The sequence below is a fragment of the Dromaius novaehollandiae genome, chromosome 5 (assembly GCF_036370855.1).
Source record: "Dromaius novaehollandiae isolate bDroNov1 chromosome 5, bDroNov1.hap1, whole genome shotgun sequence".
In the NCBI taxonomy this organism is placed as follows: domain Eukaryota; kingdom Metazoa; phylum Chordata; class Aves; order Casuariiformes; family Dromaiidae; genus Dromaius; species Dromaius novaehollandiae.
In genome coordinates, this window is record NC_088102.1 from 62,693,603 (window position 1) to 62,718,400 (window position 24,798).

The following is a 24,798-nucleotide window of genomic DNA, read 5'->3' on the forward strand; positions in this document are numbered from 1 at the left end:
GGAAATCAGCACAAATCAGTAAGCGTTTTCCTAGTGTTGTTTGAGATGCTCTTGTGTTTCACAATGAAAACAGCTTGCAACTTTTCTTTGTAACATTCTAGCATTAGTGAATGTTACTGTTTATTTGGGCTGTCATTCATTATTTTATTCGATCAACTTTGGATTATGAGCTAGACCAGCCTTTTTGCAATCACCTAAAAGACATTGGATTGTCTTAGAAATATTCTTAGTAAACTGAAGATGGGAAAATACTATATTTATGATGAAATATTTTTATTAGCTTTGTATAGAAGACCTAATAAAGGACATATTGATGATAAAACTAGTTAAATGCAAAGGCCTAAGTTAAGATAAGGGTTGTGGTACGTTAGACATGATTTAATCACATATGAAGACTTGATGTCTGCTTCGAAATGCTTATTTCTGCATCTAGAAATTTACAATCAGATTCCAGACCCCCTATAAAATTATATTAACAGTAAATTCACTATGGCTCCTTGCAGTTTATGTATCTAACATTGCTGTGCTGACCTGGCTGATTTTACAAAGGTGAAAATACTCATAAATGAAACTGAATGTGAATGGGTTGCAAAAAAACAAACAAGTGTACACAATAATTTGGAGCTGCTTGAGGACACTGTCAAAACCTCATTGTTACAAGGGGACTTCCTCAGAAGGTACAAAGAAATGAATGAAACAGGTCACCTTCATGCCCAGGTATCTGCTGTCTGACTGCAGATGGAGGAAGAAACGGGAGCACGTGAAATGGAGAGTTGATAGCAATGAATCAGACTCCTTGGAAAAGACAATTAATAAGGAAAGCTAAAATGATCTGTGGAAAAACCTACAGCAGGAAGACTAAGGACAGGAAGGAGTTAAAAACTTGAGTCAGGTCCCAGAGTGCACCAATAGGCCTTAATGGCCCTGACTAGCCCCACGTGGGACATCCACCCATGCCCTGCCCATGGGCCCAGGGGTCCATTTAAGCTCAGCCTAGGGCCTACAACTCTCTCCTGACCTACACTGTAGGTGGGCCTGACTCTGGGCATGTCTCCAGCCCTGTCTCCCGAATGCCCTCAGCCCTATGCTACAGGTAGCTCACCTCCTGGATGGAGGACCCCATATACATGTTGTAGCTGTGTCTCCAGCCCTGCCTCCTTTTGCTCCTGACTGGAGCCCTGGCAGGACCCTGGCCCTGGTTCACCACTTGCTGTATCTGGGGATGTCAATGGACCCTGTTACCAGCCCCGGCTCTGCCTGCGGCGTCCAGCCCCACGGGACAGCGCCCCATTGGTGAGGGCACTGCCTGTGCTGGGGTCACCCTCAACTCCTGACTCACCTCCCCTTTGGGAGTAGCTGGCCCTTGCTGCTCCCTGGCATTGAGGTCATCAGAGGACCAAAAATAACGGCTAGCTGTGAAATGGTAACTGCAAGCAAATATATTTATGTGGAATATTAAAACAAAGAAAAAGGAGATTTCCAAACTATTATCAGAAATTGCCTTTAAACTTCCTTCTCAAATCTTTCAGTACCAAGAGCCCCAAAAGACCGCTAAAACACTTGCTACTTGCTGATGTGTTTGTTATCAGGTTAGTTCTTCTACTTTATAAATGCACTAGCACAACAATGACTGTTGATAAATCAAGATGTTTTAAAAAGTGAAGGCAAAGAGATCATGGCTGAAAGGGAAAGTTCAGAATATATGCTTATTTGAAGCACAGTATTTTACCCACATGATATTGAGAGGTCAGGCAGCATTCCAAGAATTAATACAGTCCTATGCACAGAACATACTCTTTGCTGTCTTAAAAAAAATAAACATAATCTCCTTTCACAGTCAGGAAACAGGGGTGCAGCAAAGTGTTTTGATGAACACACAAGTATTTTTAAATACCGATGTCCATCTTGTAAGTTGATAGCTTGATACTCATCAGAAAACACTCTCTCATCATTCATGGTAAAAGAGCAGAATGACATGTCAAATTTAACAATCCAGAGCTATGACTTGTCATCAGAAATCTGCACAACACAACCATTTCATCTAGATGTGCTGCCAAATGTCAAAAAGCAAAATAATTTTGCTTTTTTACACATGGTTAATCTAAATCTCTATATTGGAAGCTGCCATGAAAATTATTTTGAGTGTCTCTAATTCAAAACATTTTTAATTCCAAGCTTTTAAGAAAAGCCACATCTGCAACAAAATATGGTAATATTTATGAAAGCATCTCTGGCACTCACTCAAATCTTTGCCTTACTCAGTCCTGTGAAAAGCGAATTTCTCCCCAATGGAAATGAACCATTTTCAGAGAAATAAAATTACTCTTCTTCCCTATAAAAATGCACTTTCATAATTTACATTAAATGTAATTAAATAATGTAATTATATTGTAGCAGTAACTAGTTTATCTCTGCATGTTACTCAGCTCCAGGAATGCCCAGCATATATTTGCAATCCAGACTGAACAGAACCTGTGCTCATTGCAGAATCTTGCCATCTCAAATCAGGCTAAGATGTTTGTTCAAGTTTGCAACAAACTTCACGAAACAAGAGGTGTAGAGATATGTGAAAATAAACCCGCAGATCTAAATGCGGCATTATATAATGGCAATTTTAAACAAACAGGTTGCAATGTGCCTTATGAAGGATGCCTAAATGAAAATAAACAAGAACAAAAGACAGAGAAGACCAAAGCAATTTGTAAGTGGTCTCTCCTACACAGAAGGGTTAAATTTATTCGTGCAAATAAATGACTACAATATTTTCTTTTATATACAATATAAACATAATGGAAATACAACATGTTGTTATGGGTTCTTATTTAGCTACTTGTAATGATAAAATAGTGATGAATTTGTATTTGGTGCTGCAAGAGAAACAGCATTATTTGTGATAACAACATCTGGAGCCAAATCTGATGGAAGTTAAAGGAAAGATACCTATTGCTTGAAATAGGCAGAAGTTCAGGGTCTAGACTACATGTGTGGTCCCAAAACTACATTAATACTTTCGTTTCAGTGTAAAAAAAAAAGAACACTGCAGTAATCATTTTATATGAACACTTTATCCCCTTATACTCAGCTCTGTCCCAAACTTACCTCAGAATGCTGCATGGAACCATTTCTCCTACTAGTGTGCTTGTGCTCTGGTATGCACAGATTATAAAACAAGAGGGTCTGTTCATATTAAATATCTCTTTAATCCTTTCCAAATAATTAAAGCAGTTCCCTGCATCCTTGGTCCTACCCGATATGCAGATGCTGAAAGGCAAGTACTGGGAAATGTATTCACTTGAGTGGCTAACTGCCATAACCACTGGCTAACACTACAGCTCAAACAAGCCACTCTTATAGACTGGAGGGCCAAGGCTTCATTTTATCTCAGGTTGGCCTGTTCAACCTAATTCATGTCAGTTCCCACAGATAACTCAAGGACTTTAGTGTTATTAACTAATTAGCCAATACACTAGTAACCAAAAGGTTAAGAAAAAAAAAAAAAACCCTACTCTTACTTCTATATGCAAGTAACGCACAAGCTACAGGATTTGAAAACTTATGCCTGTAGGTGAAACATATGCAGGAGCTGAGAAGAAATGTTCTGTCTGGGGAATTTTGCACAGTGAATTATGCAGTGCTGATCCATTTCCTCAGGGGCAGGGCACCCATCTCCCTAAAAGCCTGAAGGCACCCAGAGGAACTGCTATTAAAACTTGACAGGGAAAGGAGAAACCATCTCATCTGCTTTGAAGTTATCTGGGGAAAAATATGGTGCTGCCGGTGACTCTCTTCCTTACTCCATGAAGACAGGCTTTTAGCAGAGCCAGCCATTCACTCATTTATTATGCTAACAAAACGAAAATCTAAGAGAGCCCTGTGACTGCTCTGTTTCATATAGGTAGTTAAACTGATCACAGCATTTTCAATCCTAGTCAACAGAAATATAGGAAAGCTACATTTGTATTATCCTCTTTGTGAGCTGCCGCAGCTGAGCTCGGTCACAGTCCTTAATTAATATCCTTCCATCCTACTGCATCTTAGATTTATTCTCTTCCCTACGGCTCCAACTGGATGAAACAGAATACACCTGCAAGAGGACTAACGGCAATCACCCTGCAACTCCATGAAGTGATTCAAGAGCAGCTAAGGGCTCCTTTATTTTGAAAAGATGTATGATCAGCTTAACTAACAAAATATGCTGTTCCACTATATCTATCTACAAACAGCTCCCCAGGTTGATGTTCTTCTATTCCAGGACAAAAGTGACTTCGACTTTTTTACTCTACTCTCTGATAATTATTCTGGAATAAAATCAGTTTTTATTCCAGAATAGAGTTGCCCATCAGGGAATCATTCCAGCACAGATAACTGCATTAGAGTAAATGATGGCAGCGTATGAAAGACAATTTCCCAGTGCAGAAAGCCTACCATCTCAGAATTGCGATCACTGACCTATTTTGCTCAAAGTATTATTGAGATCTCTCTCTACATGGGCATCCAGTTATTCATTGAAACCAACAGGAATCTGTGCTATACAGAAATAATACATGGAAAAAAAAAATGGAGGAGGATGATAGGTGGAAAGAAGTGGTCTTTTTGTAGCAATTGCAATATAGGAATTTATTTCAAAAACACGCTCATCCAAGCAATGAGGTTCATTCAGTAGAATGTCAGCTCCCATCAAAGAGTCATTCTTAACTTAAAATCAGCATGCCCATAACAGAAACAAATGAACGGAAAAGAGCAGAACAGTTCTTTAGAAGCAGCCCAGCTGTCTCATGCATCCGACGCTCCTACATACAAATGTTTTCATTGAAGGGGGAAAAAAGCACAAACCCTGAGGCTGAATACCATAGTTAAAAATGGCCATCAACCTAAATACGTACCATGAGAACACTGTATGCTGAGACACTAAGCACATTCCCAGAGAAGACCACACCAAAAAAGGACACTTCTGAAGCTCTTATAGTGTCTTCAAGTGCAATGTTCCTAATGGAGGATGTTATAAGGCAATAAAACACTTTACTAGGTAATTAAATTCTCCTAAGTTGGCTTTTGGTAACTGCAGAGTTTACTGCAAGGACAGCTGTCCCCAAAAGATTAATGAACTCTGGGTTGACTACAAGAAACATTACTGTATCTTCTGCTTCTCTGAAAGCTAGTCAAATACTGAAAGAGTTTGAGAGAAAAATTTAAAACAAAACTGATTTAAGGAGAAGAAATTAGTATTCTAGTAAATAGTGTGCTATAACATGATATGAAGGGTCAAATTTTGTCTTAAGAGCACAGTTAATCTCACTTATGTCAGAAAGTCCACTACAGTGTAAACTTGCAAAATTTAGCTACCATTTATGATAGATAACGTCTGGTTTCTCTGATCTTTGGAAATTAAAACCTTGTTGTTCAACTGACAATACAGAAGATTTAGTATACAATTGCACCTTCGTACTGTAAGAGACTCTGTACCTGTGATAAGCTATTTTGAGCACAAGCAGAAAGAGAAACAATTTCTGTTTTCTCTAATTTAAAAAAATAAATCCTAAAATTCTATGCTAAATCATCTTCTTAAGCCAGCCTGGAAAAAAATTTAGTTTCAGCTTAAAAATTCTGTACTACCTGACTCTGAGAAGAAGGTACTAAAAAGAGATAAATATTATTAATGGTTTTGATAATAGTTATTAGAAAAGTGTTATTAAAATAATGCTACCAGAAAAAATAATTCTTCCTCTGAAATCATTATGGTAGTCTAACTGCTTGCAGAAGCAAGATGAAAAGGTCCATTACTAATAAAATCTTAACAATTAACCAATGCAATTTCCAATTTGAAACAATGAAACAATGAACTCTGTAAGAGTAAATATACCAAAACAACCCACCATTTGCAAGTGCAGGTAAAAACTCTAAAAACTGCATTTCTCATAGCATCATTAGTTAGTCCAGCAAACACCTACCATAACCTTGTTAAAAGATGTGACCACCTCCTATTGAAAATGAAATGATAAGGCAGATGAAAAGTACAGCACATGCGGTGTTCAGAGATCTGAACTGAATGATGGATGAACACTGAAAGATTTTTGCTTTTTTCCCTCCCTCCCAAGACCGTGGATACTGTTTTATTTTTCAAGAGTTAGATTCACAAAGACATCTTAGATTTTGGTTTTTAGACATTAAGCCTTAGGTACTCTGCCACCTAGTAGAACTTCCAATCTGAAAACAGCCAGCTGCACTCCCTACACCTGTAGTTTTCAGCTCATGTCCCACATACCCCTAAATATTCAAGGAAAGCTGGCCTTCTGATGTTAAGAGGTACGCTCCATTATGAATTAATTTCAACTTAAGGATTTGAGAAACAAACAAGATGGGAAATTATTGTTCTCTAAAGCTCACGGAGGTTTTAGCAGCCTGGAATCAGATCCACAAGAGACAGAATATTGAGCAAAGGTTACCCAAGCTTTCCTCTAGGAAATTCTGAGGAAAAGCATGCACCTACTCTCATTAGGTGCCTACAAGTATGGGCCATGAGCACAGAACTAAATAAAAACTCATTTCCTTCGGACTGATTTCTGATGATAGAATTCTTTTGAGTCTACCAATACATAGATGGCATTATATTTTTTTTCCATGTGGCTGTGATACCTGAAGTTTCTCTGTCCCTTCTGGATTCTATAACCTCTAATAAAATAATGAAGACCACATTGTACAAGCTTGGAATGTTCTTCTCTACCTAGTCACCTATTTTAATAAAACTTGCAGAAATGCAGTGTCTTTGATATTGTTACACCCAAACTTAGCTGAAATTGGTTAACAAGTTCCAAATTTATCATTGAGGACTGACAGGTTTAAGCACAGGTGCATACACACAGAGACATTCACAGAGCAGACAGCATAAGCCTCAGCTCATTAGGAACCAAGGCTGAAGGCACTTAAATATTCCCTGCAGAAGCGATGACCTACCCCCTCACCCACAGCACTGAAATGGCAGCTAGTAACCTTGGTTTCTACCTTTGAGACTAGCCTTGGAAGTTCTGATGTTTTTACTCCCAAATACAAATTAAGGTTATCAATTTTTTACTAAAAAAGATTTTGTTCTCATAGCGTACATTTAACATTGAGAGCATCATACTTGCAGTAAATATGCATGCAATAGGTTATATTCATATACCATGATATATGGTGCTGCTGTTGCTGTTAAGATACGATTCAACCAATGGTGCTTGTTCTTCCGAATGTTTCATTCTGCGCGTTCTTGTGCGACCGTCCACATTGGACTGAACCATTAACGGCTCCTGGCGCTTTTTTTTCTGCTTCTGTTCTAGCAATGCTCGCTGAGGGAAATGCAGAGAAAAGTATCTGTTACTAGACTCCAAACAACAGCAATCTCTGATGATGCGCAACAGATATCTTTACACCTTCTACAGTTTTCCAGTGGTGAGAACTGCCAAGTGAGATATTGGGTATAAGATAATAGGAAATCTTAAAAAAAAAAAAAAAAAAAAAAAAAAAAAAAAAAAAAAAAAAAAAGCAGCAGCCACCACTAAAACACCTTCTGCTGAAAATATTAAATAATTAAAACAGATCTTTCTGAGCAGTCTACCAGCTGTCAGAGCTCACTTGAAAATAACCCTTGGGAAAACAACAGTGTGAGATTACTGGCTGTGAAGCAATGGGAGGGTGAATAAGGGCATGAGACACAAAGGTGTCAATTTAAGTTCTTATAGATCAAGAGCAGATAATCTGTAAACTAGAATCAAGTGATAAGGCTGGACATCAAAGCTGAACTTTAATTAAACACTTGAATTTCTCAGCTATACCTGATGGAAACCAAAGCAATACTGATGGGAAGCAGGGAATTATCCTATCACTTGTACAAGTCTCTTCTCCCAGATGCTTTGTTCAGCATCTGATGGCACCACAGGCACCTCTCTGTTCAAGCCCTTTTCCACAACCTCAGAGAACTGAACTGATAATTTTAATTATCCATTACTTTACTGTTTCCCTGCTCCTGTGCAGTGATTTTTGCTTTTAGAATGGAGATGCACTAAAACTGAAGAACAAGAATGGAGGTGGGACTCTTTCAGCCCCATGAGTTGTGTGGAACACCTCAACATGACTTCAGAAAGGTCAGAATCAAGTTCAAAATTATGTCATAAATAGAAAGTATTTGAATTTGAAGATGAAACACAGGCTGATAAAATGATGCCAGAAGAAAGGGATATAACAACAGAAAATCAAACAAAGCTCAACTATAAACATGACAAAGGTTCACAGAAATAGGAACACAGAAAAATCAAAGGTAAAGTGGAAACCCGAACCTCTATTAAAACTTAATGGCAAAATTCCCTTAGATTTCAGATGAGAGATTCTGAATCACTTTGCTGTGTAAGTCATGTAGGAATATAGTAGCAAACAGACAACATAGCACAAAATACCATTAGTTTACAGCCACAAGGGATAAATCCAGGGGATGGAGAAGAAAAGATGCAAAAACTTGGTGGTAAATTTCTGTTGGTTGACATGCCTGCCAGAACCTCTTGTCCTTTCTGGTCCTTCAGTTGGGTAACACGTTGTAAGTCAGCTTAAAACAACCCCTAGGCAGTGGAAGTGCGAATCACTCAAACTTTAGTCATAAGAAAAATCTCAGTGGAGGTTAGACTTCTGTTCAAGCTGTAACCTTCACAGACCTCTCTTTTGCATTCCCTAATCACTAGATGCAATCTTCTGGCAGGATATATCTATCAGTTATCAGATATGTGTCAGCGGTTTCCCTGCTCCAAGATCTACACTTCATAAAGCAAGAAGCGTCCAAAATCTTACCTGCCTGTCAAGCTTCTGCTGACGCAAAGTACTCCCCTCATCATCCAGAACACTGCAAAGACAAAGAGTAAATAATTAGGAGTTTATCACTCAAACCAACACCAAACAACGATCACGGGAGCCAGTTCTTGCAAGATTTTTTCAGGACAAAACTTCCACTATGCTCCATGGAAGTTTGCCTGTCCTAACTCGCAGAAGTTGGCTCAAGAGAATTTAAATGCAGTCCCTGAAAAACAGAGAAACTCTGGTTCACATAAACTTCAAAGTTTATATTCAGCCAGATCACAAAGAGATGCAAAATCCACAGTCGAAAGCTTGTTTTCTTCTCCACTGTTTTCTAACGAAAATGTCAATGTATATAGCCATGGGATTTCACTGAAAATTTGCATATAAGGTATATAAGAAGTGAAGAGCGCTAGGGAGCTGCTTAGCAAATCAGCAATATTTAAAATTGCCTTAGGAAAATTAACGGTCTAATCTTTTGCACACTGAAACACAGAATTTATTTCTGAATATCTGAAAAGTCACACTTATTGCTATACAGTTCAACTTTCAGAGACTGACAAAACATATAGTACTTCGCACTGCCATATTTCCTTTCTTCTAATTGTTACTAGTTGGCAGATTAGCTCTTGTCGCATTCAAACATTTTCATTAATTAGATGTTAAGAACTAATGGCACTGAAATGGGAAAATTATTTTTGTATTTTATCAAACCACTGACTACTCTTTATTTTTCCAGAGAACAAAGGTCTCTATACTGTAAGAACATTATGGTTAAACATTGAACATAGATAACTAAATCTTTTAAATTATATAATATATCAACTGCAAGGAAAATAGTGCTACAGAAAAAAGCCTCTTACAAGTAGAATTCATTTAATTTCCTCTTACAACACATATTCTTTTAAAAGATTAATCCCTTTTTATAATCACTCTTAACTAAAAAGCAAACCAAAACAACCCAGGACAGCCAAACCTGGTTTCTCACCTAAATACAACTAAACTTCAGTGCAACTGAAATGTCATAAAAATGTGACTTCCTATGTATTAATATACATGCTCTAGAAGATAATCAGCATTACAGTAAACAGGAGATCTAAAAAAGGCATACAAAATACCACCTTTCAGACATCAAGGTTATCAAAACCTGTAATGAGGCCTTATTGGTAATGTCAGCCTTTTATAGTTTATACACTAGTTACATTTTACAAGAGGGTGATGCTCCACAGAATTAAACTCTGATCTACAAGTACTTGGAGTATGAAATTTTGTGGTTTCTTGTAGAGATTGTAGAGATGCTTTATTTTTAGTCTACATAACACTTGGGGTCAGAATTAAGGCTGTTGATGCAAGTCTTGGAGGAAACAAGTAATAAACTAGTTTCCTAAGACAGAATGCATCAGCAGCAAGGTAGTGCTGGACTAAAGAAAAGAAATACACCCACGAAAATGTTCTGCTTTATACCAAGTATTCTTCATTTGATAGATTACAAAAACAAGTTATGAAAAGAAGACACATATTCCTCCATGTTACATGTGTTGCAGTTATAATGAAGTACTCCTGGGAAAAACAAAAAGAAGATATTGTATAAGCTACACTGCTAGAAAGTGAAACTCACCAAACAGGTATTTTGGCCAAACAATTGAATAACAGATGTGTAAGTTTAACATTTCAGGCCTAATGGCCTGAAAAAGCCCTCCTCATTTAACATATACTGCCTGGGGGGGAAAAAAAAAAAAAAAAAAAAAAAGAAAAAGATTTTAGTCTGGATCATTGGAACTGCAGAGGCAACAACGTATATACAGCTGCGTTACCCAGAGCAGTCAAAGGCCGACACTGCTTCATTCCACCAGTCACTTGCAGAGCTAAGGAGATAACTCTGATCTCTTCTCTCATCTTCTGTTTTACAAATCAGGCTATGCTGACTCCTTCAGATGATATGTTAAATGAGCTACATATACTTCTCAGACATTCCCATAAACCACCAGTTCAGTAATTATCTTCCCATGAATACAATGGTTTGCAGTAACATGCTGGATCAGCTGTAATTCCAAATTCTCTATCACAGATGAGGTGATTGAGTGCTCGGGATGTCTCTGGTTTCCTGTACTTTCCCATCATACAGTATCCAGGCATAACACACTGCATGGAACAGGGCAGCAGTAAAACGTCCTCAGTCCTGTTCTGAACATTACCTACGATTCCCCAGCTAAATCACGACAAGCTAAACCCAGGTTTACGTAAACAAGCACAGCTCCCTTGGATCTCTTTATGCCTAGCCTTACTGAGATAAACACAGCAGTTTTAGTAATACCATAGCAAACAGTATTCGAAGGAAGGGTGCGATTCGCATTGATTCGGCACTCCATGAATACAAAGTGACTATCAGACGTATTGAAGGAGTGCCAGAAAAATGAATCTCCATCCAGAAGCTGTGGATGCTGTACTGCTGAAACACCTCTCCATATATCCCTTCTACTGCAATACATTGTGTTTAAAGCCTCTGAATATATGCAATCGTAGCTGAGACCAAGAGCATCGCGCCAGAAGCTTACAACCTCTTTTGTAACTTCCAAGTCCTTCTTTCCGTGACTTGATATTTTATAAATCTCTGGGTTGTCTTCTGCAATCCTTTTGTAAACACGCATTAACTAAAAGCCTGGTCCTTGCATTACTTAGGCTGTGACCTTCAACAACTAAAACTGAACTCAAGCTTTCTTCACTGATATGGAAGTTTAGTGGAACATAGTTATGTCAACCATACTATTTCTCTCTTAGCTGGAATTGTACTAGAATGCCTTACTCCAGTCTGACAGTCACACCACACTTCTGAATCCTTCAGTTTAGAAAAGGCCTTAGAAAACAGTCTGATTACCACCAGGTCTGTTTATTTTCACGGTTACTCAGTGCCAGCAACACTGAAAAGCTGCAGTTCTAGCCGTTCTTGATACTTAAATAATCCTCATGCAAGCCCACAAAGAGGATCATTTAGCCTATATATTCTTCTGGTATAATTGCAAAACACCCTAGTTTGAGACCGTGTACTTTGTTACTATTTTCTGTGGGACTAGCGGACCCTGCAGCTACTGATTAACAGCAAATATTTCACATTCCCCGATTTTCAGTTTAACAGCTCTCCTGAGGCTGGGTGACTCCTTAGGTTTACCATGAAGAGACCTCAGCCTTTCAAAAGAAAATAGCTTTGCTCCCATAGTGATTCCATCTGGCCCTCACTCTTGCGGCCTTAAAAACATCTGCTGGGGACTCCTGAGATGCAAGTGTGTTAGCAGAACTTAAGCGACCCTTTCTCAGACTCAGATAAAAGCCTAGCAGAAAGATCTAGCAGACAATTTTGCCATAGCATCTGCCAGCCCATGCACCCTGGCAGATGCTCCAGGCTTCAAGAGCTAAAACATAGAGCACTTCTCCTTCCCATTCTGTGGGAAAACAGACAAAAGTCTAGGAGTAGAAGCTGTCTTTGCCCCTCCTGGTCTCTGGAGAGAAGAGAATCCAATTGTTCTTCCCCTGGAAGAAGGGGAATGGAGCGACAGCATTTTCTGTGCCTGAAGCTGCGTTTGTGTAGAGGACCCAACAGCTGCAGGTACGGTTTCTTAAGTGGCAATGGTTTTGTCACTCAGTGGTCAAAATGACTGGGATGGACAGAGACTAACAGCACAGCACAATGGGAAAACTGATGGCTGTAACAGAGTGCTACAGAGAGTGTATGGCTATAACAGAGAGTGAGGCAGTTAGAACAATTCTGGCTACATGCTTGGTGTAATGTTAGAAAATCCCAGCAGCAGCATGAAACTCAGTCAGTTGTAATACAGAAATACAACTTTATAATTCATAAAAGTTACATTATTAAGGAGAATACATACATATTAGCAATCTGCTGAAGCAACCTGAAGACGCAGCAAGCTTCACTCTTAGTTCTGTTGATCAAGTATCATGTATCCATCTGGCATCTTGGCCGTGGCTTTGACCCCATTTAAAAGGAAAAGCAATTTTATACTGTATATAGTACTGTAAACAATACTGCAGGTTTGCAGTAATACAGTCTAGTCCAAATTCAGTTAGTTAGTCAAAGCTTGTACATACTCACTTGTAGATAATTATCCAGGAAGATCCATCCACCCACACTCAACTCAAGCAACCCACCCATTAGAGCTTACTGGATGCTTGGCTTAAGAAGAATTCAAGCATATAGTTATATGTTTTAGAAATTTATAAGAGCAGCTTCATCCAAGGCCCACAGAGACTTGAGTATTAAATTTAGAGTGCGCTGTTTTCAAATCATAAACATGGCATTTGATCCAGATATCCTCACTTCCTATTTTCTATAGGGAAAATATATTAAATGAACAGTCATCTGTCAAAGTATTACTTTTTGTAGCACTTTTTAAGAAAAGAGATCTGTTTTACGGAGAAAGGTTCAAAATTAAGTTTGATTTACACAAAAATAACCAAGCTTTCTAAAATGTTCCATGTCATAATGAAGACAAAAACATAAGCACATATTTTAATATTCTAAGCTCTTCTTCATAATCAGTATTCCTTAAAAGACATTTGGAGAGAAACCCCAAAATGATCAGCTTTTAAGGACGAAAGTTAAAAACAATTGCATGAAGCTCCTCAATTTACTTCTGAGAGGAAGGCAGAAGTTTCTGTAAATCAGTCTCTTATTACATTTACTATAATTCCACATAGGTTTATTTCAATTTAAGTAAAATTGAAAAAGCCTTGATTCAAATAACAACACATTTCACAGCAGTTACTTCAGCTTTTCTCTTCAAACATGCAAACTGCCAACATTTCAATAAACCACTGCAAGAAAAAAAACAAACGAGACCTTTTTTGATTAGAACATCCAAAATGCATGTAATCACTGATTTATTTTAATTAAGAAGACTCTGACACGCTAAAGCAGCTCTATCATCTCTGCCTGGCAAAGGAGGCAATGTATTTGTGCCTTGCTGATACTGCTTCATAAAGGAATAACTTCCTCAAAGTTAACATTTTATCAAGATAAAGGTGCAAAATCATATCCATCACATCTTTGGAGGCCAGCACTGATTGCCATGAGAAATGTTCCTTTTCAAACAAGATTACACACATACTACCACTAAACTTTCACACATTGTTCCAAAGGGTCATCCTTACATTTTCTTTTTCTGCTGTTTCATGACAATGCATTACTAGTGGCAGTACCCAAAAACTCCACACAAAATCACGGACCTGTGTACAAGCAGGATGAACATACACAGTCAGAGAAAATTCCTGAACCAACCGGTTTACATTATGAAAAGATAGGTATTGAGTAAGAAAATATTATTCCCATTTGCCAGATAGAAGCAGCAGCAATGGAACATTAAATGAATTCTTTTATTTCAAATTTCTCCTCCCATACTGTCAACTGCAATTCAAAAACAAAGCAGGATTGAACCAGATGGAAAAAGAACCATGTAAACCTTCATTATCACTCAGATCTTGAAGACCTGGTACGTCGCTGTGTCAAGAGAAGTAGATTATGGGATCTTTTAGATTAAGGCTGACTGAAAAGGACAAGAATGGGGGTAAGGTGCCATTTGAACATTTCAAACTCTCTAAATATATATGAACTCTCTAAATATATATGAAATAAAAACCCTACAAAGTGATAGCACTTGGCTTATTGGATACCATCTGTCATATTCACCCAATTACACTTCTCTATAACCTCTGTACTTCCATAAAAACCAATAGCTCTAGATAATGTTACTGTTAAGCCTTTAGGAATGAGCTTTCCAGCAGCACTGATGAAATGCTACTGAAATGCTAGACGACTGACAGGGTCAGGGAACCCCTGGACTGAAGTCATGCTCCACAGGGAATGGTACATAGTTGGGTTCTTCAAACAACTTCAGATAAATAAATTCCTACCCAGTGAAGCCAGTAGTCTCTACAAAGTCCCAACACCTGAAAGTCCCCACATAAAATAAGATCTGTCCCTGCACGTACACCACAAGCCACTTGGAAGAACAGTATCATAGCAGACACGCTGCCTAGACCTTTAAATGAAGCAAAGACTGTGAGGGCTGCCCTCATGCTAGGATTCATCAGGGCTTTCTGGCCCCAAAGCAGTTGCTCAGTCATCTGATCAAGACTAAAACCTGCAGCTACTATCTTCATAAATAAAATGAGTAACTCCTCTCTTGGGCCATGTAAGCAAGTAAAAGTCTGGCCATCTTACTCATTCAGCAGTAGCCCAAGGACATTCAAACTTAGTTTGCCCTACTAATGCCAACAGCAGAAGAGCAGAAGCTCTTAGCTTTCTCCCATGCCATGCACATACAGCAGAGAAGGCATTCAAGTGTTCAGGCAACAGCCAGGTACTTGTCTCCCATTACTGGTGCACATATCAGAGCCACCACTGAACTGACCATTGACCTACTGACACCAGGAACTGCTACATAAAGGAAGATTGTATTTCTTCCAGAGAACCTTAACAGGAATAATATTGTTCTACTATGCATCTCACACAGTAAATAAAAAAAAAAAAGCCTGTTCAGGAATACAGTATTGCTTCCCCTTCCTGTGCAGCTGTTCTTCAGACCCTTAAAAAGACTAAAAGAGATAAAGCAGAAGGATGTAAAAAAAGAAGGGGGGGAATATGAACACATATTTGTGTCAGAATTATCAGCACCAAGTCAGCCATAAAACACAGTAAGATGCTGAGATCGCACACTGTGCCAATGTTCTAAATGGCTGTAAAAGTAATGCCTGCAGGGCAGATGGCTGAAAGCAGAGACTGAATTTGTAGTTGCACAAATAATTACAGAACCAAATGCTTTATTTTCCTCTTCAAATCCTGGCTGGCAAAATAGCTTAATAAAATTGATAAATGAATGAGACCTTTCTGAATTGTCAGAACGGTTGGCCTCAGTAAGGTTTATCTGAATGCTCACGTCCAACAATTCTGTTTGGGGGATTTAAAAACAGCAGCGAAAAAACTTTTTAGCATCTTCTATTTTCCAGTAAGTCAACACAGGACTCACACGTGTTGTTATTTTTCTCTTCCATCACCACTCATTCATATGCTCAGTATTTGCATCTGAGAAGAGAAAACATCTTTATCAAAGACCTGGAGGAGACGACAGAGTGCACTCATCATGTTTGCAGATGACACCAAGATGGGGGGGACCACCTGATACACTCGAGAGCAGGGCTGCCATCCAGAGGGACCTAGGCAGGCTGGAGGAACGGGTCAGCAGGTCCCTGATGAAATTCAGCAAGGACAAATGCGGAGCCCTGCACCTGGGAAGGAAGAGTCCCCTGCAACGATACAGGCTGGGGACCGACCGGCTGAAAAGAACCAGGGATCTTGCCGGACAGCAAGATGGACGGGAGCCGGCAGTGCGCCCTGGCAGCAGAGGAGGCCAGCAGCATCTGGGGCCGTATTAACAGCAGCATGGCCAGCACACCACGGGAAGTGATCATCCTCCTGCACTCAGCACTTGTGAGACCACACCTGGAGTACTGCATCCAGTTTTGGGAGCCCCGATACAGGAGAGACATTGATAAACTGGAGTGAGCTCAGCAGAGGGCAACCAGCATGGTCGGGGCTGGAGCACCTGCTCCGTGAGGAAAGGCTGAGGAAGCTGGACTTGGTCAGCCTGGAGAAGCGGCAGCTTTGGGGGAACCTAACAGCAACCCTGCAATACCAGGCAGCCCAGAGAGGCTGTGCAGTCTCCATCCTTGGGCGTTTTCAAGACCCAACTGAATGAAGTCCTGAGTTACCTGGTCGGACCTCGCAGCTGACCCCACTTTGAGCAGGAGGTTAGACTAGAGCCCTCCAGAGGTCCCTTCCAGCCTGAATGGTTCTATGAATATTCTGGATGTCACACAAAATGGAACTAAAATGTCAATGTCCCAACTCAGCTACACAGCAGATTGTAGCACCAGTAACATTAACTGAAAGAAAATGTAGCCACAGGAATATGTATTCATAATTATTTTCTTTAGTCTCCCTAGATAATTGTTAAACTAAGCTCCAGCCAAATCCTCAAGATAACCACACAACTCACACTTTTCTTTTAGTTTAATTAGCTCAATTCATCAGAATAGCTCTCACATAGAACTGAAAGGAATTACAGAAGTGAAGTCTTCTAAATATTTCACTCAGAATAGATTTCAAGAAGAAAATCAGAGTAAGGTAGAAGTATGATGGAAGAAGGATGTACTACAGGATATACATAATCGAGCACTAGCCAAAGGCAAAGCCATCCAACAGAATCTCAGTGCTGAAGAGAACAGCAGAACTTCAGATACTGCAGATACACTTTGTATCAATAAGATCTCCTGGCTTTGACTTCAATTGTGAAAATGGCTATTTGCCTTCCAAAGACAAAACAGGAGTCACTGGGAAAAAGAAGGTACAGTTTAGGACCTGAAATATCTAGATTGACAGCTTTCAGTGAAGACAGTAAGAAACCAGGAAAAGATCTAATAAGAGGCAAAGCAAAATTACTCCTGGAATCAAATCTGCATTTTTTAAATAACCAGAACTACCGGGCTGCCACTCTGGCCCTGGAAAGATCCATTGAATTAATATTTGTACAGATGCATTCAATACAATTACACAGAATAAGACAGCATAGAGCAATAAATTATAGGTAATGGAAATAACACCTGAGGGAAGAGAGGATGGTTGGGCTATTTCTCCTCCTCCCTCAACACACACAAACTCTGAACGCAATGTTAAAAAAGGAAAATCTATGTCCCAAAAGAGAGAGGTGAATATAATAAGCATGAGTGATGGAGAACAAACACAGAACAGCCTTTGGGTATTATGCAAGCTAAAATAAAATTATGTTTAAAGCAGATCAATGAGAAGTGCCTGAATAGCACCAAATTTGGGGGGGGGGGGGGGGGGGGGCGCGAGAGGTGAGGGGGGAAGGTCCAGAGATATACTACCTGAAATGCAGGCTGATCCAGACGACAAATGACATGTCTTTCAGGAACTACATTTATTGAAAGTACAAACTAACATCAGCATATCACTGCCAGCCGCAGGACAGATACATTCTGGACAGCCAAATTCATTTCTATTTCAATACCAAATTCAAACCATCTTAAGTATTAGAATAGTGAAATATATACAAAAAGGAAATCAACCCATAAATGTACAAAGCATCCCCACCACAAGAAGTTGCAAGTTAAATGAGCAGAAACTAGGGAAAAGTACTGTCTGGATAAGGAGACTATACTTACACACAAACCGTAGAACAAGAGCGCTCAGTCTGTGCATCAGAGGGCCATGACTACTCTTCTATTCCAGTATTACTACAGTGAAAAAGGATGCCACCTAAAACAGACCCCTGCGATTCTGATATGGAAGACTGTGAAACACTGCCGCCAAGAAAAAAAATTGCATAGTAAGACTTCTGGCTCCGTTCTCTCCCTCTCTTATGCCAGTTCTATGAAACATGTTTTTATCCAGTCGGCAGCGTACCAGACCTGTTTTACATCAAACAGTAAAAACTTTTCAAGAAACCTGCAAAATGATATTAACAACTCTTAACTTCCCTTGGAAACTGCTTTATGATGCAAAAGTGAAGCATTACAGCTGCAATAACCAATGCAAAAACAATGCCGGCCTTTAAAACTATAGTATTGTCCTGAAGTGTTTAACAAACAAAACGCTGATCCAAGCCATAGGGAAAACGCTGTAGGTGTTCAGTGAGGATTCTCTCAGTAGTAGGCATGTAAACACTGGCACAAATATATAGATCCAATATCCTGCTGCTGAAGAAGATGGTGTCTGAGGCAACTCATTAACACATCCCACTGCCTATCTATGCATTTAGGACAGGATAGGAAAAAAGATACAGATATATTTATTAGATTTCAGCAGAACAGGGAAAATAAGCTATTGCTTTATTTATTGAAAATGTGAAGGAGAGAGACTACTAGAATCCCTTGGCAGCTTTAACAATCAAAACTAAAGAAAAAGAGAGTAAGAATTACAGGTCTGATAGGTTGTGTTAGCAAAGTGAAACAGCCAAGCTCCTATTTTTTGTTAAAGGTAGTTTTTACAAAGTACAGTTCTACAGAGAACAGTTTCTAAGGGAAGACATTTCATTTTATGATAAAATACTAACCCTGATACAAAATATTTTGTCACTTTTTCCCCCACACATACTATCTTTATAATCCAATCTAGTATTTTTCTTCTAAAACTGAAGAAAGCAGTTTTTTCATTTTGCTTTGAGTTCATTCTCATAATTATCTTCTATACAAGTAGAAAATGCTGACAATACTGGACAGCATTTTTGGTGGAAAAATGACTTTGCCATATCCTGGTGCCTGAGTACGTGATACAGATTTCAAAGCGTGTAAGATGTTGACAGCCGGCAAAAGTAACAAACTTCATCTGGCCTAGGTTTTGTATGCATCAGTGAACACTAACCCATTATTTCTCAGAGTACTCTATGAAGATGAGGTATTCAACGCAGCCTGATCTACATATTTGAGCCCTGATCCTGTACAAAGTCAATTTAATCTCATGAAAGTGCTCCCACTAATTTCACATGGAAAAAAAAATGATGCATGTGTATAAACCCTTTACAGTTTGGAGTTCTGAATAATGGAGTTTGGACGAACTCCTGGCAACACAGAATTATTCTCACCATGTGGGTATACAGTGCCCCGCATAAGAAAGATTCCTTTTCCAATGGAGTTGTCCAGGTATTAATGCAGACACAATCTCAGAAAAGCATAAAATAATAATAATGCTTGAGGGTTGGACTTTATTATTATTATTTTTATAGGAGACAGGGATATTCACTCCTTTCTAAAACATGGTAATGTCTACAGTAGTCCCAGAGAATTTCAACAGAAATTACACACTTCAGCTTTTCTAATTTATCAGTCCCCCTATGAAAAGATGATCTTATGACTAAACAACCTGAAAAGCACTATTCTCCTTTTCAGAACTAAGCCAGTCCCTTTCCTTTGCATATGAGTGCAGCCAAGGGTGGGTAAGAGGAAACTACTCTCAAGATTTGGGAAAAGCAACAGGAAAAGTTTACGATGTGGGTAGAAAGTTTTCTGTACCCGTCAAGGAAACAGCTACGGAGAAGCAGTGGCAGATAACCAACATGGGAGCTTTGCTCACAATGAGAATATTAATGACTGAGCTGTGAAAGCCAGTCTCTCTAATTACCTAAGTCAATCGTTGTTCAGGAAGTCTACAGTGAATGCCAACATGGTAGATGTTCGAATGGCATCGCACAGTGTGCAATTCCTTCATGGTATATGATCCACTACATCGGAAACCCTTGAAGAAGTGACATTTATGTGCAGAAGCTTCTCAGCGCAGCAGACATGAATTAAACCCATAAGTCCATCCTATGTTCTCATCCACCGCTCAGGAATCCTGGTCCGGACGAGCTGTGGAGGAATCTACTCCACAGGGCTGTGACTGATCACTGCCACTACATGGGACTGGTCAAGGAAAAGCTATTCCATGAGACTGAATGACCGCAGATTTTGAAATCTGATGTTCTAACACTGAAGTTTGCTCTAATTCGGAAAGGAAACCAAAAGCTTTCAAACTAGCCATGAAACAGACCAAGCTCATGGCACCCCTGGGATCTCTAATTTTAAGCCTATCCACCTGCCAGACTGCCAAAACCAGCAACGTGGAAGGCCCCAGGAATGCGGGCAACTAGAGAGTCCTGAGAGAGTAGCACATGGGACATGGGCCCTGTATCACGCAGACAGCTGAGAGCCTCGGCAGGCAAGCTACCAAGGAAATTCCCAAAGGAATTTACCCCAACAAAACTTTTCTAGCATCAAGTTTTCTCCATGGAGCATTTTAAGGCAATAGATCAGCAAATTGTGGTAAAAGTTTTTTGTGTTTTAGTATGCAAGATACCATATGGTAGCTGGAATTACTAAAAATGTAGAAAACTGTTAAACTCTAATACAGTCAACAAAATGTCCACCCTGCATTAGATTTTCTGGGTGTTTAAGATTATTAAAATATCATGCACCACAACTTGAGCCATCGGACCTCACTTTTCCACCCATAGGGAATGAGTGATGAGTAAAAGCATGCATTATTTTGAGGCATATCATCATTTCTTTTCTTACATAAGTGACTATCTCCACTTTTCTGTGCAACTACCAGTCACCAAAGCTGAACCCAGGCAAATTTCAGCCTGTGCCAGTTTCCAACATTTTCTAGCAAAAATACTTGTAAAGAGAAAATAAATGGGGGCAGGGGGCATAACAAGCAATATTACACAGAATCTAACCTCATGGGATGTGTTATGAAAAGCAATGATACTATTTTTTGACGTATTTTAGGATAAAACCATAACTTGTGCTATTATAGCACATACTACTGTAATCTGACCATACTTTATTTAACCCCAACTATGCTAGCATGCATATTTGTGTTTCAGATTGGCAAAAAATAGTCCCTTTAATAATCAAATACACTCACAGCATTTCTAAGTACTTGGAAGTATCGCATTTAGTAACAGTCTCAACATTATTATGCAACATACCACTTCTTGTTGTAAATTAAAATATATACATTGCATAAATTCTAATCACATTTTCATAAATATTAAATGTGCTCACAAATTTGAATTTATATGCATGTCTATTTTAAATACTTCAAATAAATTAGACAAAATTAAAACAGAACAAGTATTTGCTATTGGAAACCTTTATTTTTATTTCCATCTTCATCATTAGTCCTGAATTTATTTCTGCTTGACTAGTCTATGACCATTTTTGTTACATTTTGGAATCATGCAGCACCTTTTTCCTAAATAAACATACTGGGGGAAACAATATTAGGAAGACCAAACAAGCCTTGGCTCTTCTCATGCAACACAACAGGACCATTCCAGGCACTCTGCTAACAGATTTCATCGAGATTATTTGTGTCTCCCATTTCTATTATCAAAATTCTGTCACAAAACTACAATCCAAAACAGTATTTGTCCATTCGGAAAATTCCAACAGATAAAAGAAATCTACTCCATAATCTTTTGATTCCATTTCTGACACTTCCTCATGCAAAGCTTTTGTCTTCAAGGTTATCAGCAGCCTTTCCTAATGCAAGAATAATTCCAGGAACTAGAATTATCTGCCCTGAAGATATGAATCTACTTAGGGTATAAAGTTTTAAGTTCAGACCAACTGTCAAGCTAGTATGTTAAGCCAGGAAATCTTTAATAATTTTCAATTAGAAACTCATGGCAAATGCAGTATTTCTTGAAAAACGTTTAGTTCACAAGGGCAGTACTGGAAAGCATGAGTGCACTGGAAAGGATGAGTTGCAAACTGAAAATTAGGGGAAAATACAGAAGGCAAAGGAAGTAAAACGCAGAGAGGGGATTACTCCCAGGGATTTTCCCCAGTGTTATACAAAATATACTCTATGAACTACTACCATTCCTGGAGTCTCCCATTAATATTTTCAGAAACAAGACAACTAAAATACCCTGGAAATGCTACCTCTAATCGATTAGGATTACCAAATTCTCTCCATTTGGTTCTCTCAGACTGCCTCCAATGAAGTCATCACTTAGACTAATAATTACTCTGGACTGTTCTCTCAATACTTTTTAGTGTATTGTGTGAAGCAACAAAGCTATGCTTACCTTAATCACTACAAAGAAGACATCCTAGTTACTATTTTCTCATATTTATATATATATATATGTATATATATAAAAACTGGCAGATAAAATCTGGAAAACTAGCAGTTAATTCTCATGACCCAACTCATTCATATTTCTAACTGTAACTATCCTTTCCAAATTATTGTTCTACGCCTGAAAAAAATCTTTACATAATCAGCCTGAGTACTACTGTATGAGGCTTTCCATAGGTCAGCCATGCAAGAGATTTCAGAGTCTTGAACACATTCTTCAGTATATTTGCAGAATACTGAAAATAGGGTCTAATACATGCATGCCACTTAACTAAGTTTAAGGGTTCTGACCCTCAAAAGGATCCAATAAACTTGTTATTACTAGACATAAATTGCCATTCAGATGACAATATTTATGAGCAGTGGACTGCACAAATGGCTGTGGATCTGCAAAATAAAAGATTACAGCATGCGGAATTGGGAACACTAAAGGAAAAGGCTGAAAACACATCTTTCAATTTTTACCTTTGTTTTCTGAACTGCATGTCAAGTATTCACCAGTTCCATCAGAGGTAACCAAGAAGAAAAAAAAAAAAAGGATGAAAAGAGCAAGATGCCTTTTCTGATGAGTTGTTACAAAAAACTTCTAAAATTTGCCCAAATATTTTACATGGAAGAAGAGTATGCTTTTCTCTAAAACTACAGATGCATAAAATAATTAGGTTTAAAAAAAAAAAAAAAGTGTGTCAACTGTTTTTTTTTTAATCTGCAAGCAGTTATTCTCATCCCTAAACTGTAACATATCCAAAGGCATTAGATCAAAGAGAGTCTACTACTTTTAATCTCTTCTCTTACATTACTTAAGCATTATTTTTCTCTTTAACCATTTGAAAAATACAGAGGAAATAGGGTATCAAGTTTTATAAACCAAATGATAGCTATCATATAAAATCAAAGCATTCTTTTGAACTATAGATTTGCAGTATAATTTGACCTCTCAAATGGATAAAAGGGCTATATTACCAGCATGGTATCCAAGGAATTAGACAGTGTAATTCTCATTAAGATTGTGCTGTTAATCCCTGCACACAATGTACTGAAAATTTGCACTCAAATGATATATTCTAGATATTGGTAGAAATTACAGTTCTCTAGATTCAGATTGTAATTATATAGGATTGCAAATTGTACGTTTATCATTTCCTAGGAACAAAGCGCAAAGCAAAATCTGCAATTCTAATGGGTGTTTTCATGCTAAATAGATCCTGAAAACACTGCAGTTCATTTACTAATTAGACAAAATTCGTCTCCCTTGTCTCTTTCTTTTCACTAAGATATAGGCACATTATGAAACAGCAGAGAGACAAATAAATGTACTGGCCAGAAATAACATAGGAAAAACTGCTGAATCTTTCCTTACCACACAAAATAGACACACTCTCCTTTTTGAGGACATTCCAAAAACATTCAGACATACAGTAAATTGGATGCGACTGGTTTAGGGTTTTTTTGTTTCTTATCACTTCTCTGTTTGTTTTTTTAAGGGAAAGGCAAATGGTAGTAGTCCCACATTGAATTTCAACCCATGGATTCAGGGAACAGAGCTTAAATAAATCAAGTCTCAGTTATATTATAAGAATTGCTGTTTCCTAAGTGTTTACATGGAGCCAGTAATAGCTTCAAAATAGAAAGAATATCCAGAATCTAGATTTTTTTAAATGTCATTTATTACTTTCCATGTATTTGGAGAAAGCACAAACTGTTTCCCAGCCTGAATATTTTAATTTTTAAAAGTCTATGTAAAATCATCTCTACTTCTAATTCCAAAAACTGCATAGCTTTAGAGAGATACCATTGATATGAGCCATGCTATTTGTAGCAGATCTGTTCAAGAACGACATAAATAGGTCCTGAGGTAATTCAAGACACTACAGGTCGTAGGCTTTTGTGCCTTCCATTTTTCAAGGAAACGAGCATAATTTCATTTGCTCCAGTGTATCTTTGAAGAAGTCCAGAGATGAATCATGTTTGGTTTTACGGAACTAAAATGATCACAACCGAAATAGATCAGTCTAACTGCCAGAGTAAGACTGTATTGACAAACAGCACACAGAAAAGTTCATCAGCACTTTTCCTTTGTTTATATAAAAAGCACAATAAAACACACATCAATTTATTTGCTGATATGCTGTCGTAAGCTTGCATTTAACTTGTTGAGAGTGAAGGATGGAAGAATAAGACATGCAGGGTTTTTGCTGAACAAGGAGCTGTTCAGGTGCTGCGACATTAGTAGCCAGCCATTACAGGAAAGGGCTTTTCACCATACT

At 38.4% G+C, this 24,798-nt stretch overlaps 1 protein-coding gene across 2 annotated transcripts in view; it reads right to left on the reverse strand.

The window, feature by feature from the left end:
* TUB (TUB bipartite transcription factor) overlaps positions 1 to 24,798 on the reverse strand; it is a 174,958-nt gene that overhangs the window by 35,803 nt on the left and 114,357 nt on the right. For both annotated transcript variants that reach the window (XM_064513061.1, XM_026104388.2), the window contains 2 exons: positions 8,812 to 8,863; positions 7,160 to 7,322 (listed from right to left, as the gene is read on the reverse strand). In XM_064513061.1, the coding sequence (XP_064369131.1) occupies positions 7,160 to 7,322; positions 8,812 to 8,863 (215 nt within the window). The remainder of the gene's footprint in view (positions 1 to 7,159; positions 7,323 to 8,811; positions 8,864 to 24,798) is intronic.